Source organism: Monodelphis domestica, chromosome 1, assembly GCF_027887165.1.
Source record: "Monodelphis domestica isolate mMonDom1 chromosome 1, mMonDom1.pri, whole genome shotgun sequence".
NCBI classification, from domain to species: domain Eukaryota; kingdom Metazoa; phylum Chordata; class Mammalia; order Didelphimorphia; family Didelphidae; genus Monodelphis; species Monodelphis domestica.
The window spans coordinates 392,195,704-392,212,842 of record NC_077227.1 but is presented as its reverse complement, the minus strand read 5'-3'; the positions used below and the strand labels follow the sequence as shown (position 1 = coordinate 392,212,842).

Below are 17,139 nucleotides of genomic sequence, written 5' to 3'. Positions count from 1 at the left end.
AATGTCCTCAGGTGTGCATTGAGAGGGGGAGGGAAGCAGTCTCCTCCAGCATACATGCCATAGGTTCACCAACATGGAACTAAGACTATTTTGTTAACATCCTAAACAGTCTCCCAGCTTCTGACCTCTTCCTTTTTCATTCAGTTCTTCACACAGATTCCAAAACAATCCTCACCTAAATGTCATTTCTTCATTTCCTTTAGCATAAAATGCAAACTCCTCAACCGAACATACAAGGCCCTCTATAATCTTGCTTCATCCCATTTTCCAACCTAATTTCACAATATTCTCTTTAATATACACTACATCCCAGCCAACTGGATGAATAGCTCTTTTCTCAACTTGACATTCTACTTCCTACCTCTATGAATCCACACAAGCTTTCTTCTATTCGGAGTATGCAACTTCTCATCTTTGCCTTTAAGTATCCTTATGTTCTAGTGATGCTCAACTCCAAGAAATCTTCCCTGAGATTCCACTTGGTGATTTCTCCTTCCTCAAATTACCCTGTATTGACTTATCTGCATACATACCACCATATATGTATACATGTATACCACCCTAACGGAATTTTAAGTAACTTAAAAACGGGAATTTTCTCATTTGTATCTTTGCATTCATGATGCCTAGCAAAGTTGTCTTGCACATAGTAAGCATTTAACAAATGTCTGTTAAATGAAATGAAATACATTTATATATCAGATTTGGAAAGAAAGGAATAGTATGAAGAGGTATATTTTAGTATTAAGCTCAACTCTACTGATGAGCCCAAAAAACACAAATGCATGTCAGGAAAATAATTTCCCCTGGAAATCTCCTTATCAAAATGATGGCATACCCATAACAAAATTATATTTATATTTCAAAGAATCTGATGTTTAATTTCAAATACAAAGCATACAGGGAAGGCTTCTTAGTATCTTTATTGGCATTAAAATGTTTTTAAATGTACTCAAGAGAAATAAGATCTTAGAGCAAATCATTACTCTTTTTTATTCAACATTTTATCAAAGAGGAAAGGTTAAAATGTCATCTGTACACCTGCAGTGCTGAACATTTCAATCTACACTGCAAGGACCATAGACAACTGAACCATGTCAGCAGGTTTCAGCATCAATAGTTGTCCATTATCATCTGTCATCTGTACTTTGCTACTGTACATCACAAATGGATTTTGATTGTTTTTCACATGCTTAGATCTCAAATTTATCAGCTGGATATTCTCCATGACATAATGAAAAGCAACTTAAGAATGATTTTAAATGATGGCTAATACAAATCACTTTTCATGAAGAGACAATCCAAAATCATTTCTATCACTGATATTTTATATACTTTGAGGGAGTGATTTTAGAATACTTTGGAAGAACAATTTAATACAAGAAAAGAAGGTTTCAATCAAGATAAGTGAAAATTCTATGCCAGGGCTTTTATAACACATTAGAAATTCTTCAGCACAGATGGGGATTAATTATCTATAACTACTCTTCAACCATGAGTTTAAAAGAGATCATTAGAGCTAGAGTTGCTCATCTTCTATGTTTTTTACTAGTATAGAATTATACAAGCAAATGGAAAAATTATTGGGGCATGGGATTTTTACTGGCTGTAATCCCTGTGGATGTATAGCAGCCAACTTGGGAATACTCTTCTCCTCCATACTCTTATGTTTGCAGGCAAAATTGAAAGATCTTATAGCACTGCCCTTACTGGATATTTCAACTTGGTAATTTTTCTGTCCTCTGTTATAGAGGAAAGGGCACTGAATTTGTAGGAGAGAGGTTCAAATTCTGAACTCTGATCAGTGCAATGACCTACCACAATTCTAGGGGACCCATGATGAAACATGTTACCAACTTTCTGAGAAAGAGATAATGACCTTAAGGTGAAGAATGAATTATTTATTTTTTGATATGGCCAATGTGGGAATTAGTTTTGCTCAACTATGCCTATTTTCTATATGTTCTATTTTTCTTCTTCAGGCAAGGGTGTTGAGAGGGATAGAAAATAGATTTCTATCAAGCAAAAAAAAATCCATTAAATTAAACAACAACAACAACAAAAACTTCACTAAGGGAAAACAAAACAAAAAATGAAGTTTATGACCTTAAATGCAAGAAACCAGGCCACTATGAAGCCTAACAATTTTATCATGACATCTAGTATATTCTGCAACCCTAAAAGAGACTTATGAACTTCAATCTGCTTATTTGCATTCATATTTTACCATCATGTTAACTTGAAAAGATAAGTCTAAAGTTATCAGGGAGAAGCATTAACTGGGGACAGATCAGGGACCCTCCCATCCATCTCTTCAGGCTTCTTAGCTGACCTTAAAACTTGATTTAACCCATTTACAGCTGAGAAGAGTGAAGGAAAAGTTTTAAGGGAGATGAAGGTAAGGCAAGGAAGGCTTTTGTGGGCAGCCAGAGCTTTGGCATAGTCCAGTGATGGTGAACCTTTTAGAGGTGCAGGTGATGTGAGAAATGTCCTCAGATGCATGTGGAGAGGGGGAGGGGAGCTGCCTGGCCCCGCATCCCCTTGGCTTTCTAGTAATGAATTCTGGCAAACCCTGTGCTGGGGCAGTGGTGCGCATGCCCCCCAGAGAAGGCTTTGAGTGTCCCCTGTGGCACATGCCTCATAGGTTCGCCATCATAAAAAGCCCAGAAAATACCTTACCCAGGTGTGCTCACATTTCTATTAGAGCCTTTGCATAAAAGAACTTGTAACCCTAGGCCGAGTCTTAGCTTAAGGCTAGGAAACAATGTCCTAAGTGATACGCTGATATTAAAAAAAAAAAATTTGCCCCTTTCCTTGAAAGCTGAGAAAGTAATTTTGGGCTTGAATTTCGGGGTTGGCTCTGAAGATTGCAAAATAAAATTGTCCACTCTACCCTAGTACACTTGGCATCCATATTCTCAAAAGTATTCCAGTAGTCAATAGGTTTTCTTTTCTTTTTTTGCCAATTGATTTTCTACATTTTTGCCAAAAAAGGGTGTGTGTGTGATGACAAATCTCATAGGGTCTTCAGGACAAGCACACTAACATACTATTGGAGGAGCTATGAATTGATGTAAGTCACTCTGAAAAGCAATTTGGAACCATGCACTCAAAGATATTAAAGTATATATACTCTTTTACACAGAATATATATACCCCTTTTAGGTCAAAGAGATCAAAGAAAGAAGAAAAGGATCCATATATTAAAAAAAAGTTTACAGTAGTTTTTTTGTAGTGGCAAAATAAGGGGATACCTACTAACTGGGAAATGGCTAAACAAATTATGGTAAATGAAGGTAATGAAATAATATTGTGAAATAAAAAGTGATTAAAGAGAAGATATTGGAGAATCCTGGAAATATTTATAGGAACCAATGCAGAATAAAGTAAGCAAAACCAGATAAGCAATTTATATAATAACTACACTGTAAAAGCAAACAACTTTTAGAGACTTAAGTACTCTGATTAATGCAAAGATCCACTATCCAGATGATGAAGCATTTAGCTAACTTCTGACAGTGAGGTGATAGCACTCAAGGTTCTGAACAAGACAAAGTATTTTTAGACATAGACAATGTGGGAATTAGTTTTACTTGACTAGTTATATTTGCTAAAAGGGTTTTTTTTTCTTTTCAATTGAGGGGAGAGATGAGAAGAAAACAGATTTTTACAACTGAAGACAAAGTTTTAAAAAGGATCTGCTGCAGCACTTTGTTCTGTACTTCTCTAATGCTCTTAGCTATGAGACAAAATACTGTATATGTGAGTTTGTGTTATCTCCCTATTAAGGATAGCTAGGGAGCTCAGAAAGCCAGGTCTGGAGTTGGGAGGACCTAGGTTCAAATTTGGCCTCAGACACTTGCTAATTGTATTACCTTGGGCAAGTCATTTAATCCCAGTTGCCCAGCCTATTACTCTTCTGTGATTCTAAAACAGAAAGTAAGGGTTTAAAAAAGATGCAAGTTCTAAACTTTATACCTCCTCCCACACCTACTATAGTGCCTGGGACATAATAGGTCATTAATAAATGCTTCCTAAATAACTGAAAGGAGAACAAAGAAAACTGTAGCTTTCCTCATGTTGTTACCAAATCAATTAATAAACCAACAGGAGTTTATTAATCATATTAATAATGTGACAGGGACTATGCTAAACATTGGGGCTACAAAGACAAAACTGAAAACAATTCTTGCCCTCCAGGAGCTAACATTCTATCAAGAGAGAACATAAATCCATAAATAAGTACATATAAAAGATAAACTTTGGGAAAGGGGTACTAGCTACCTGGGAATCAGCAAAGACTTCATGTAGAAAGTGGAACTTGAACAGTTTTAAAGGAAAGAAGGCTTCTACAAGATGGGGGCACTTGTAGTGCTGGGGACAGCCGGTGAAAGGCAAAGAGACAAAAGATGAACTCTTAGTGATAACAAGTAGGTCAGTTTGGCTGGAATCAAAGATCATGTGAAGGAGAGGAATATACAATAAACCCTGAAAAGTAGACTGTAGAGATAATGAAGGTCAGTCAGTTAGTCGATTATGTGCCAGGCACTGTGCTAAGGACTGGGGATACAAAGAAAGGCAAAAGAACCCCTGCCCTCAAAGAGCTCCTTGTCTAACAGATAACTCTGAACAAACAAGTCACAGGAACTAGAATTAAGAGGAATCAAGAAAGGCTTTCTCTAGAAGAGGGGATTTTAGCTGGGGCTTAAAATAAATCAGGGAAGCTAAGATGTAGAGATAAGGAGGGAGAGAATTCTAAGTATGAGGGATAGACACTGAAAATCCTGGAGCCAAGAGATGTTTTGATTGAGGAGGAGCAGGAGGAACAGCATCACTGGATCTAAGGGCACAGAGCTGAGGGGGAGAAAGGTGTGTGGGGGGGGTGGGGTGGGGGGAGAAGGGGCTTTAAATGTCAAAGAGAAGATTTTGTATTCAATCCTTGAGGTGACTGAAAGCCAGTGGAATTTACACAGTAGAAGGAGATAAAGCAGGAGGGGCTGACAAGGTCAGATCTATACTTCTTTTAAAAAGTTACTTTGGCAATTGAATGAAGGATAACCTGGCATGGGAAGACACTTGTAACAGGCAGGCCATCCAACAAGTCTATTGCAATAGTCCGTGAGTAAGGTAATGAGGATCTATCTGCACTAGAGCAGTGGCCAGTGTCAGGGGTACATGTTGCAAAAGTGAAATCCATGGGCCTTAACTAAAAGGTTGGATATGGGGAGTGAGAGAAAGTAAGGAGTTGAGGACAATACCAATGTTGAGTCTGGAGGAATAGAAGATGTTAGTGCTGTCAACAATAACAGGGATGGGAACTGCTAAGTGGTACAATGGGTGGAGCACCAGGCCTGGCGCTGGGAAGGCCTGGTTTGAATCTGGCCTCAAACACCTTCTAGCTATGAAGGCCTTGTTTGCCTAGTTTTTACTCTTCTATCTTTGAATTGTTATTAAGATAGAAAATAAGGGTTTTTTTTTAAAAAGCCACAACAATAATAGAGAAGTTTGGACAGATGGGAAAGGTTTGGGGGAGAGAATATATTTAGTTTTGGACCTGCTGAAGTGCCTAAGGGCATCCAGTTTAAGATGTATAATAAACAGTTGGAGATTTGAGACTGGAAGTCAGCAGAAAGATTAGAGTTGGACCAGTAGATTTGAGAATCATCAGAGAAGACAGCTGAATCCATAGGAGCTGATATCACCAAGTGAATAGTATAATGGGAGAAGAGAGCCTAGAACAGAGACCTGTGGGATGCTCAGAGTTAGCAGGCATAACCTGGAAGACCCAGCAAAGAAGGCTGAGAAAGTAGAAGAACCAGGAAATATCTGAGTCCTGAAAATGAACAAGAAGAAAATATCAAGGAAAAGAGAGTGATCAACAATGTCAAAGGCTGCAGAAAGGCCAAGAAGGCTGAGGATTGAGAAAAGGTTACTGAATTTGGCAGTTAAGAGAAGATTGGTAACTTGTAGAGCAGTTTCAGTTGAATGATGAGGTCCATAGGGAGTTCTTTACATTTTATTCTAGAGGCAATGGGGAGGCTCTGGAGTGTTTGTTTTTTTGAGCAGGGAATGGACATAGACATACACTTTAGGCATATCACTCAATATGGAAGCTGTGTGGAGGATAGATTACAGAGGGGAGAAATCTGAGATAGGGTGACCAACTAGGTCTAAGTTAGAGGTGATAAGGGTCTAACTAGTGTGATATGTGTGAATGGAGGGAAGTTGATGGATGTAAGAGTTGTAGTGAAGGTTAACACTGCCCCCCCCCCCCAAGGGCAATAATTAGATGGGGAAAGGGAAGGGCTAAGGAAGAATGTAGAGTTGACAGTTACTGTCTGAGGTTATGAACTTGGGTTACTGGAAAGACAGTGCTACTCTTTTTCTTTCAAACCCTTACCTTCTGTCTTAGAATCATACTGTAAAGCTGTTCCAAGGCAATGAAGGTTAAGTGACTTGCCCACGATCCCCTAGCTAAGAAGTGTTTGAAGTCAGACTTCAACCTAAGACCTTCTTTCTCTAGGTTTGGCTCTTAATCCACTCAGCCACCTAGCCTCCCCAAGATAATGCTATTTTGGACAGAAACAGGCAAGTTAGGAAGACAGATGGGTTTTTGGAGAAAAAAAAAATTAAACAGAAAACTGTTCCCAGTATTTATGCACTAACACCATATCCAGAATTGTAGAATTTTAGAGCTGAAAGGGACCTCAGAAACCACCTAGTCCAACTCCTTCATTTTATAAATAATGGTATTTACATTTCAATTCACTGCAGAAGCTCAAGTTTTAGTGAGATGCAGAGAAAGAACACTGGTCTGTGAGGTAAATGACATGGGGTCTAGTTTTGCTCTGCCATTAACTACTGTGTAACCTGAGGAAATTCATTTCAATAATATTTATCAAGTGTCTATTAAGTGCAAAGCTATGTGCTCTATGGTATACAAAACTTCTTAATATCCCCTATCCTCAATTAAAAAATACAAAAATTAAAGGGGATGGACTAGGTAATTTCTAAAGTAGCATTCACCCCTAACTACCTATGATTCTAAATTATATAATTATGTTCTACTTAATACTTATTAACAAGATCACATCAACCCAGGTATTCATTGGAGGAAGGAACAGAAAAGCTCCTCCCATAATGTCTATTTAAGGAGAGTGCCCAGGCCACTCATCTCTTCATTTCCTAGTCAGCTACGTTCCTTGGAATTCTCTATCATGCCCTCGAGACTCTTTGCATCTCCAGCACTTAGTCCAGTGCTTGGCACATAGTTGGCATTTGATAAATGTTTATTGACAGGCCAACTCCTGATTGTTTTCCTTGCATCTAGCTTCTTATTTCTCTAATCCATAACTCACACAGCTGCCAAACTGATATTTCTAAAGCACAGACCTGACCATTAAACTCCTTTGTTCAAAAAGTTCCAGTTCTCTCCATTGTTTTTAGGATAAAATACAAATTCTTTGTTTTAACATTTAAAGTTCTTCATAGCACGGATCTAAATTATCTTTTTCTGGCTGAATTCATATCACATGCTAAAGTCATCTCTTTTCTTTGTATAGGCTATGGATGGAAGTTCTCTCTGCTTCCTGGGATCTACTTTCTTCCACCTTTTTTAAACCCTTATATCCTGCCTTAGAATTGATACTAAGTATTGGTTTCAAGGCAGAAGAGTGGTAAAGGCTAGGCAAATGTGGTTAGGTGATGTGCCCAGGATCACAAGGCTAGGAAGTATCTGAGTCCAAATTTGAACCCACATCCTTCTGACTCTAGGATTGGCTTTCTATATACCATGTTTTCTCAGTGTGCCTGTCTTACCACATGTGAGAAGACAGGCACACTGAGAAAACTGAATTGATTTAATCCTTTTTGGAAAACAATTTGGAATTAGACAAGAAAAGTTACTAAAAATTGTTCATATCTTTTGTTCCAAAGATTCTACCATAAAGCAAATACACCATTCAATAACAGAAAGGATCTGTATATGCCAAAATATTAATTGTAGCACTTTTGTGGCAGCAAAATAATAGAAATAAAATAGGTAACTATCAATTAGGGAAAAGCTAAACAAAATGGCATATGAATGGTATGAAATAATAGAAAAAAGTCAACTAAGGTATAACTGCTTAAAAAATGGCTTCTTTAAAAACAGCAAAATTGTGTATGATGTGTATCATATTGCTTATCTTCTCAAAGGATAGGAGTGGAAGAGAATTTGGAATTCAAAATAAAAGATACATGTTAAAAAAAATTGAAAAAAGAAAACCATACTGAAATACATTCCATTTCACTTCCTGGTTACTGAAAATAAGTACATTCAAATTTTTAAGAACTCATCTATGATTGAGGTATATCTGTATTTGCATCACAAGATTTTAACTTCTGTTCTTTTCAGGCTGCCTCAAATTTTGAAACTCATTAATTATGGTTAATAATGTTTAAATACACTAACTTTCCCCTAAAAGGTTTTTTTTTTCTCTCCAAATTTTGTTAGCTATGAATTTCTGGATAAGGAGATGTCTATCATCATGTTTGTTTTCAGAACATTCTTGAGGGCCTGAAAACATGGAAGCTTTAGAAATACAACTACAAACAGTTCCTAAATCAGAAACACTCACATTTACTTCTAGCTGCTCAGTCAGTCCTCCCCACAGTCTCCACCCCAGCCCAAAGAAAATACCTTGCAGCTATTCTGTGGGTTAAGAAGCAAAGAAAAAGAAATGGCCCTGAAAAATAGCAATCAATTAGGATGGCTGCCCCCAGAAGACTCCAAGGAAACTGATTTACTTGTGATTCTGTCCCCAAATAGCCTTCTCCTTACATTAGCTGAATTTATTCCAGTTCATTTAGCTCTGAATCCCTCATTTTAATAAGATAGTATACTGGGAATGGTATTTAAGAGTCCAAGAACTTGTATTTGAATCCTGGTTCTGCTATTTATGATTACCTGGTTCTACAATTTACCTGTGTGACCCTAAGGAAGTCATAAACTTCCTGGGCCTTTGTTTCTTTATCTGTAAAATGGAGGTGGGGAAGGAAGGCAGGGAAGGGTGGCCTGAATTATAAGAAAGATCCTTTGTAACTGTAAATACTACTTGGGATTAATAGGAATTCTCTTGTAAAACCAGGTTTACAGATAAAATCTTCATTCACTCATGGGCATTAAGATTTCTTTCCTTCTAATCCCCACACTGAAATAGGCTGTATCAAGGGAATGAAAACTCTAGTCACAGCATCTACCCTTTCTCCATATAACCCAAAACTGGATTGGAGTCACTCTATTTTGCATCTGCAGCTTTGCTTGGTCAGAACTCAATGCAATACAAAGTCAGTTCCTCTCAGGATAAATTGATCACCAAAAATCCGACCAGTCTGTTTAATTCATTATCTTTGGATACACTCAACTCTCTGAGCTTCTCTCCTGCTCCTTTCATTGGAGGCTTGGAGGGCAAAGCACTCAATTATAGTCAAAGCTTCCCTTTAGAGAAGGCAGAAGCTGGACTCTCCATCTATAGCTCTACAAGATGTTCCTGGGCCAAGTACCCCTGGTGTCCTTTCCCAACTCCTTTCTTGCTTTTTTCGGGTGTTGTCTCTCCTAACTCTACATTTTGTTATTTGTATGTCTGGTTTTTAGTGAAATACCTGGCACACAAAAGGTAATAAATGTTTACAGGATGTAACTGAATTGAGCCCTCTGCCCAAAAATTTCAGGCATTGAAAGACTCCTAGTCAAACTGACCTCCAAGTTATTATTGCCACTGAGTACAGGTGGTACTTACTGTGCCCCTTATCACAATCAAACCTGTTTAGTCCTTTGTCATCATCACAGCCCTAGGTAGGTAGGTATCAAAACTTCTGAAAAGGATAGAGCCATTATTACTACTACCCTGCAAAACTACTGCTCTGGTGTCTTTTTCAGATTACAGTGGAAAATGACATAAATATGAAATATATATGGGCTGCTGGGGATGAAAGGTCTCTATCACCCTGGAACACTCAGATCAGCACCAACCAATCAGCAAACATTAATTATGCATCTACTATGTTCCAGGAATCAACTCCTCAAAAATATGAAGAAGAGAAAAATGAAGTGTCTGCCCCCACAAAATTATTACTTCAAATTAATGGCCTCTACCACATAGCCTTCCCAGTTTCTCTTACTATCAACCTATCACCCTCTATTTGAATCAATTCATACATCCTCTGTCCTATGACTAGAGCAACTAAGAGGCCTGATGGATAGAGTGCCAGGTCTGGAGTCAGGAAGATACCTCTCTGAGTTCAAACCCAGCTTCAGACACTTCCTAGCTGTGTGATCCTGGGCAAGTCACTTAACCCTATTTGCTTCAATTTCCTCAGTTGGAGGATGAGCTGGAGAAGGAAATGGATAGCCACTCCAATATCTTTGCCAAGAAAACCCCAAATGGGGTCACCCAGAGTCAGACATGACTGAAGAGACTAAACAACTGACCTATAGCTAGCATACTCTCAGGTCTGTCTCCCTTAGACCCTATGATTCAAAGACCCATCTGGCAAGGCAAAAACAGCTTTTCTCTGCTAGCTCTACCTCTACCTTATCTAACTCACTCCTTCTCTTCCACATTTCTGCTGAGTCCTCTGAAATACCTTTTAAAAAAATTCTCTTCTTTCCTTTCAAACTGTCTCCATCATCTAGTGGAAACCTGGCTTTCTCTGAAAATTATTTGATCCCTGACCACTAAATGCAGTGCTAGCTGCTTGCTCTTTCATACCAGGGATATATTAGCCCAGAAAGAGTTGTTTGACCCCTTTCTCCCCACTGCTGTTTCTTGCTTCTTCTCCTGCTGCCATCACTCAGTAACAATTTGTTTTTCTTTTGAGGCTTTCTATCAATCAGCCTGTCAGGGTTCCTGTTGCAGTTACCTACTGGCTTTCTTAAAAAGTTTAGGACCAGAATCATGAGCCTCACTTTACAGAAATAGCAGCTCTCTGAAACCTCTGCCCTTGATATTTGGAGCTTTCAACATTCACACTGATGTTCCTTAAAACATTCTAGTTCATCAACCTTGACAATCAGGTCCTACATTTTCACTCTGCATCAGCCACCCACATGGGCAGCCTCACCTTAAGATTTCACCATCCTGCAAAATAATGATCACTCACAAGATACTGAAAGAAAACCCTGTGATCATAACTTCTTGTCCTTCCATCTTGCTCTCTCCTTCATTCTTAGTATTATCATAATCCTTAGCAGGACCTCCTGCATCTTTTTTTACTTACAATCATTTTTACTTGTTCCCAGAGTCCACTAGTACTTCCTTCTTCCCTCTGAAGTATACCATATTACACCCCCACCCCCACCTGGGTCAACTAGGCACTATATTCCACTAGAGTATTTTATCCCCTTTCTCTTCCACTGTTCATACTCTGGGCAATCCTCAATCATGGACCCCTCACACTACCTTCTATACTCAAGCTATTCCCAAGATTTCTGGGAAAGGAATATACCTTATAGCCAAGGTTTCCTCTAAAGGAAATCACAAAAAGGTATTGACTTGATGTATTACAAATTCATGTCAGCTAACTTTAACTGGGCTCTGACTGATTCATAGAAATTCTTTCACTTCTTTTTGAGTGATTCTCTATCATGATCCTCATATCTACTTCTAAACATTCTCCAGCTACCAAAGCCACCTCTCCATTTTTTTTTAAAGACCTTTTCTTTCACTTTACTGAAAAATCAAGGTCATTCATTATAAGTTTATCTCTCCTGTTCCACAATTTAAAACCTCTGGAAAGAGGTTACCATTCTGGTCAAGATAGCCACTCTACTTTAACTTCATTATCTATAAATTGTCTCTGGTCAGTCTCTCCATCCTCAAAAAAACTTTCACTTCTCTCAAGTTATCCTATGGTTTCTGGAGCTCTTTTACTTTTAAACCCCAAGAAAGTCTATACTCCCAGCCTTTTCTTCTTATGATCCAGTCCCTTCTTATAACCTGGTTTCAACCCCATTACTCTACTCAAATTGCTTTCAAAGATATCTTAACAGCTAAATGTGACAACCTCTCTTCAATACTCATCTTTTTTGACCCCCCTTCTGCTTTTAGAACTAATAAAGCTTTGGGATATTCTCCTCTCTCTTGGTTCTGCTGGCATCGATATCTCTGGTTCTTGAACCTGTCTGATGGTTCTTCCTAAATTTTCTTTGCTTCATCTACCGCCCATTCCATAGCAGGACTAATAACTAAGGTTCTGTCCTGGAATCTTTCTCCACTCTTTCCTGTCCACTAGCATGGGTTCAATTACCTCTATACAGATAATTCTCAAAGCTATATATATCCTAATCTCCCTTTCAAGAATGCCAGTTTCACATCTTGAACTGCCTACTGAACATCTCTATCTGAATGTTCTCTTTACATCTCAAATGACATTTTCAAATTGAATTCACTCACCATCTTCCCCTTTAAATCCAGCATGCTTCCAGATTTCCCTATTTCTACTAAAACCACCACCACCATCTTTCCTGTCATCCAGGTTGTTACCTTGGAGTCACTCTTTCTTCTCCCTCATTTGATCAGATGCCAAATCTTGTTTAATCTATTTCCACAATATTTCTCCCATCTCTGCTCCTCTATTCACTAGACCACTCTCTTAGTTCAGGTGCTCATGTTCCTTCAACTGGGACTTCTGTAATGTTGTAATGTCTTATTACCTCTAATCCATCTTTCATACAGCTGACCATAGAATCTTTCTAAGCTTACAGGTCTGTCCAATGTCACTGCTCAAAAGTCTTTAATAGTTTACTTTTGACTACCACAAAGTAAAAACTTATCTTAGAACTTCAGACTCTCCATAATCTGGCTCCAACCTATCTTTCCAGTATTACTTCACACAACTTTCCCCTTCATGAATTCTATATTCCAGACTAGAATAGCTCTTCCTAAACTAGACATTCTATTTCCTGCCTCCAAGAATTTACACAAGCTGTGTTCTATCTCCAGAATAAATTTAAAAGTATTTATTAAATGCTTACTATATCTCAAGTACTATGCACTCTGCTCACCTCAGTCTTTCAGAACTCTTATATTCAAGATTCAGTTCCGGTGCCATCTCCTTCAAAATGCCTTTTTCTGAGCTCCTAGCTGTGAGAGGGACTTTTCCTTCTTAAATAACCTTCTCTTATACAGTTGCATGTTATATTCCCCCGTTGGAATAGAAATGGCAGCAGTACTCTCTTATTTGTGTCTCTGTACCCCTAGTGCACAGTATAGAGTAGATACTTAGTAAATAGCTGAATTGAACTAAATTGATTACAAAAAAATGAGGAAGGGGATTCATGAACATATTGTATTTGAGGAGGCATACTAGAAGAAGGGCAGCACAATGACACTGGGTATTGAGGTCAGAAAAGGGGTGAAGGCCAAAGGCATTTATTTTGCCAATTTAAAACTTTTGCCTAAAATGGCCTCTGTGTTCAGGAAAAGTGGAGAAAAAATCTTTTTTGTTTTCAGAACTCAGTTTACTATTATTGGTAGTAGACTTCAGCTATATTATGGGTTAATCTCTGAAAATGGCTTAGAATCCTAATCAATTTTGAAAAAGAAAGTATAATGTCTCATTTTACCTAACTATAATATTTACTTCTGCATCATACTAACAATATCCTATTTTTACTTCTACTACAAAAACAACATAAATATATGATCTATTTATGGTGGGCCAGAACACTTAATACGAGCAACCCCTAACATATTACATAGATACACACAGACATTTATATACTCTCTCACATTTATATACAGCCAGCTGAAAATGGCCAATTTGTTACACAAAAGCCTTTTCCTCTTTTCCCTTCTGATGCCTGAAACTTCTTGCACAGAGGCAAATTTAGGTTTGATATGAATAAAAACTTCTGAATAATTAGAGCTTTTAAAAAATGAAATAAGTTGCCAGGGAAAATAATGGGCTCCCTCTAATTTAAAGTCTTCCAGCAATGGCTAGATGGCTATTCATCTTGTGCATATGTTGTGGGGAGGATATTTGAGCATGAGTTGGACTAGATAGCTCTGAGATCCCTTCCAACTCATTCTGTGATTCTGTGAAAATGAAATCCTCACATCCCTTATAAAATGTTATCTAGACACATCAAATAAACAAACAAATATACTTCCCAGAATTAGCAACTATGGAGTAATTTCCTATATAAATCATTATTATTTTTTAGTGTTATGAAACCATTACTAGGCCCTCTAGATCATTTACTTCTTTTTAAGGCTATGAAAATTAAATTTAAAAACAAACAACATTTTTCAGTATCTTCAAGTAGAGGTGAGGTTAGATGACTTTTCAAAAGTGTATACTTCATAACCCATACTTTGTAGCTTACTTTTCTTAGAAAATTCTCTACTGAGTGATTTATTTCTAATATTTGGTTCACATATGATGTTAGACTTTTTTCCAACATTTATTCCCTCAGTTTCCTCATTTGTAAAACAAGAGATCTGTGCTAGATAGATTCCTTCTATCCCTAAATCTATGATTTTATGATTATTTACGCAGTCCTGATGACTGCCAAACATCAGGATAAGGCCAAAAGGCTTGAATAGCACTAAGTACAATGCAATTACTCAAAATACCTTTTAGAGGTGGGGGCTGGCAGGCATGCATGGCATCACAAGACAAGGCTAAAGAGCTCCTACCAGATAATTCTCTATTTCATCAAACTGAATCTTTAAGAGGACTGTAGGAGCCAAAAGCAATTCTGAAAATGTTGAATACCACCTACCCCTTAAGCATTTGTAAAGAATAGGAGAGTAGAAATGGCTAATGTCATAGTCCAATTTAGCAGAGCATTTAGCCCCTTATTTCAGATCTGCTGCGTCTGAAATGTGGTTAAGAGCTCATCCATCATGACAGTTTTCCTCCTCTCCAAAGACCTCCTTTGTCTTCTCAGTCCCTGTCTGCACACAGGCAGCTCTCAGTCCTGGCAGCACTTACGTTCTTGGAAACCGGCCACCGACCTGAAACCGAGCCCTAACTTTGATTCCTTACAAATATTGCAGATTTAGAGAATCCTAGAACATCACAGCTGGAAAGGGTAATTTAGAGATCATCCAATCCCACCTTCTCATTTTGAACAGTTATTGCCCCCCTTTGGGGCAACAACTTGCACAAGGTCACTCAGCTGGTATATTGCAGATTTTAGGACTCGAACTCAGGCCCCTTAACTCCAAGCACAGAGTTCTTTTCACTCTATCCCATCCATCAAATGAGAGGGCCTAGCTGTCGTTTTTTCAGCTCTCCAAGGGACTGTGAGACAGGTGTCCACTCGGACAGCGCCAGGGGCTGACGTCTGCTCCTCTGCCAGGGCTCCCTCCCAGTGCAGATCGGCAAGCCCCAGAGGTGAAGCGCCCGAGTCAAGGCAATGGTTATTTATTAGGCGCCCACTGCATGCCAAGCACCTGTGCCAGGCAGTGGGGGAAAGAGGAAAAGGAGGGGGAGACAGGGAGACCCGGCCTTTGCCCCATTTACCTCCGTGCAGCGGCAGGGGAGCCAAGACCTGGCCCCTGACCTCCACCTTGGGGGAGTCGAGGCCGTAGCGGCCACGGTCGATGCGGAAAGTCCAGGGGCCGTCCCGGCCGGGCTCGTGCACGGTCACGTTGATGAGCGCCGTATAGTATTCCTGGCTCGCGATGTCCGCCCCGGCGGCCCGCAGGCACCAGTGCAGCACGGCCAGGAGGACCAGGCCGGGCCTCCGGGCCCCACTCCAACGACCGGACATGCTCCGGGGACTTGGGACGGGGCCGGGGAAGAAGCCTGGGCTCGGTCCGGGATGGAGGAAGCGCAAGGAGGCCGCGCCGCAGGCAGGCCGGGACAAGTCGGTGCGGCCCGTGGGGCCCGGAAGCGCTTCGGAGCCTCGGTCGGAGGGCCGAGCAAGGCAGGCGGCGGTAGCGGGCGGGCAGGCGGGTGGCCGCTCTTCAGCACGGCTGCTGCCGGCCCATTCCCCCGCCCCGTCGGTCAGGGTAGGGAGGGCGCGCCGGGGCGGCCCGCTTCCCCCGCAACATCCCGGGCCCGGATCGGCGACAGGTCCATGGAACCCAGGCGGGCGACGAATCGGCGGGGCCGCAGCGGCAGCAGCTCCTCCCTCCGCGCTCCGCCTCACTCAGTGCTCCGGCCCCTGGGCGGTGCGGGGTAGACTCCGGGTAGCCGGGGCGAGAGCCCGGCTCCAGCCCCAGCCCAGCCGCTTAGCCCGGCGCGGCCCCGCCCCAGCCGGGGAGGGGAGGGGCGCCGCTGGAGGCGGGGCGGGGCGGGGCGCTGGCACCTTCCCCCCAGGATCCTCCGGAGGAAAGCGAGGGCGGGGGGTGAGTGAGGAACCTGCACTAAGGCGCGGCCTGTGAGGCCGACTCGACGACTGGAGCTCCTCGATGATCAGCCTCGAGCCCGCTCGGGAGGGGAAGCTGGAAAGGCAGGACCGAGGCGAGGGTGGTAGCGGGGAGGGGGAGAGGGAGGGAAAGGGTGTTGAGATGAGGCACAGTCAGGTCGCCAGCCGGGCGGGAGACGAGGTTCCCCGCCCCCAAGGGCGGACTTTTGGCGAGCAGGCGCAGTGGTCTAAAACAGCCCTGGTCTAAAACCTCGACGAATGGTGTGAAAGGAGTGGGCCTTGGGGGGATCGGAGAAAAGCACCCTAAGTAGAGCCAGAGCCCACTGATATGGGCTGTCTTCGGAGCTGTCGGGAAGGAGGAGAGGGGATGTAACTTCCTATCCAAATGTCCTTATAGATTGGAGAGGTTAGTCAATAGGATGGCAGGCAAAGAGGGTGAGCAGCTCACCCCACAGAATAACATAAAGAATATCCAATTTGAAGCCTGAGGAACTGAGTTGAGGGTTTTATTGGGTTGCCTTAACCTTGTCAGGTGGATGATTCTCCGAGGCTTACCCATTTGTAACATGAGGACATTTGTATAGAGATGATCTGGGAGCAGAAGGCTTTCCAACTACAAATTCTAAGATTCCTTCAGTGTGGAATGGCCCCTCACTAGACACCAACTTTAGTTAGGAAACCGCTTGTCTCTCCCCACTAGTCTAAGTCAAATTGGATGGATTCCTTGCCTTGCATCGGCCTTGAACATCCTGCCAACCCACCGTGTCCCATTCAAG

General features: G+C 40.9%; 1 protein-coding gene across 3 annotated transcripts in view; it reads right to left on the bottom strand.

Moving 5' to 3' along the window:
* Window positions 1-16,526, bottom strand: part of RNF130 (ring finger protein 130) — a 125,274-nt gene extending 108,748 nt beyond the window's left edge. The window contains exon 1 of one of the 3 annotated variants that reach the window (XM_016425076.2): window positions 15,514-16,526. In XM_016425076.2, coding sequence (XP_016280562.1) covers window positions 15,514-15,763 — 250 coding nt within the window. In that variant the 5' untranslated portion in view covers window positions 15,764-16,526. The remainder of the gene's footprint in view (window positions 1-15,513) is intronic. The other 2 variants (XM_007474178.3, XM_007474177.3) reach the window with 2 other exon arrangements.
* Window positions 16,527-17,139: the final 613 nt, after the last annotated feature.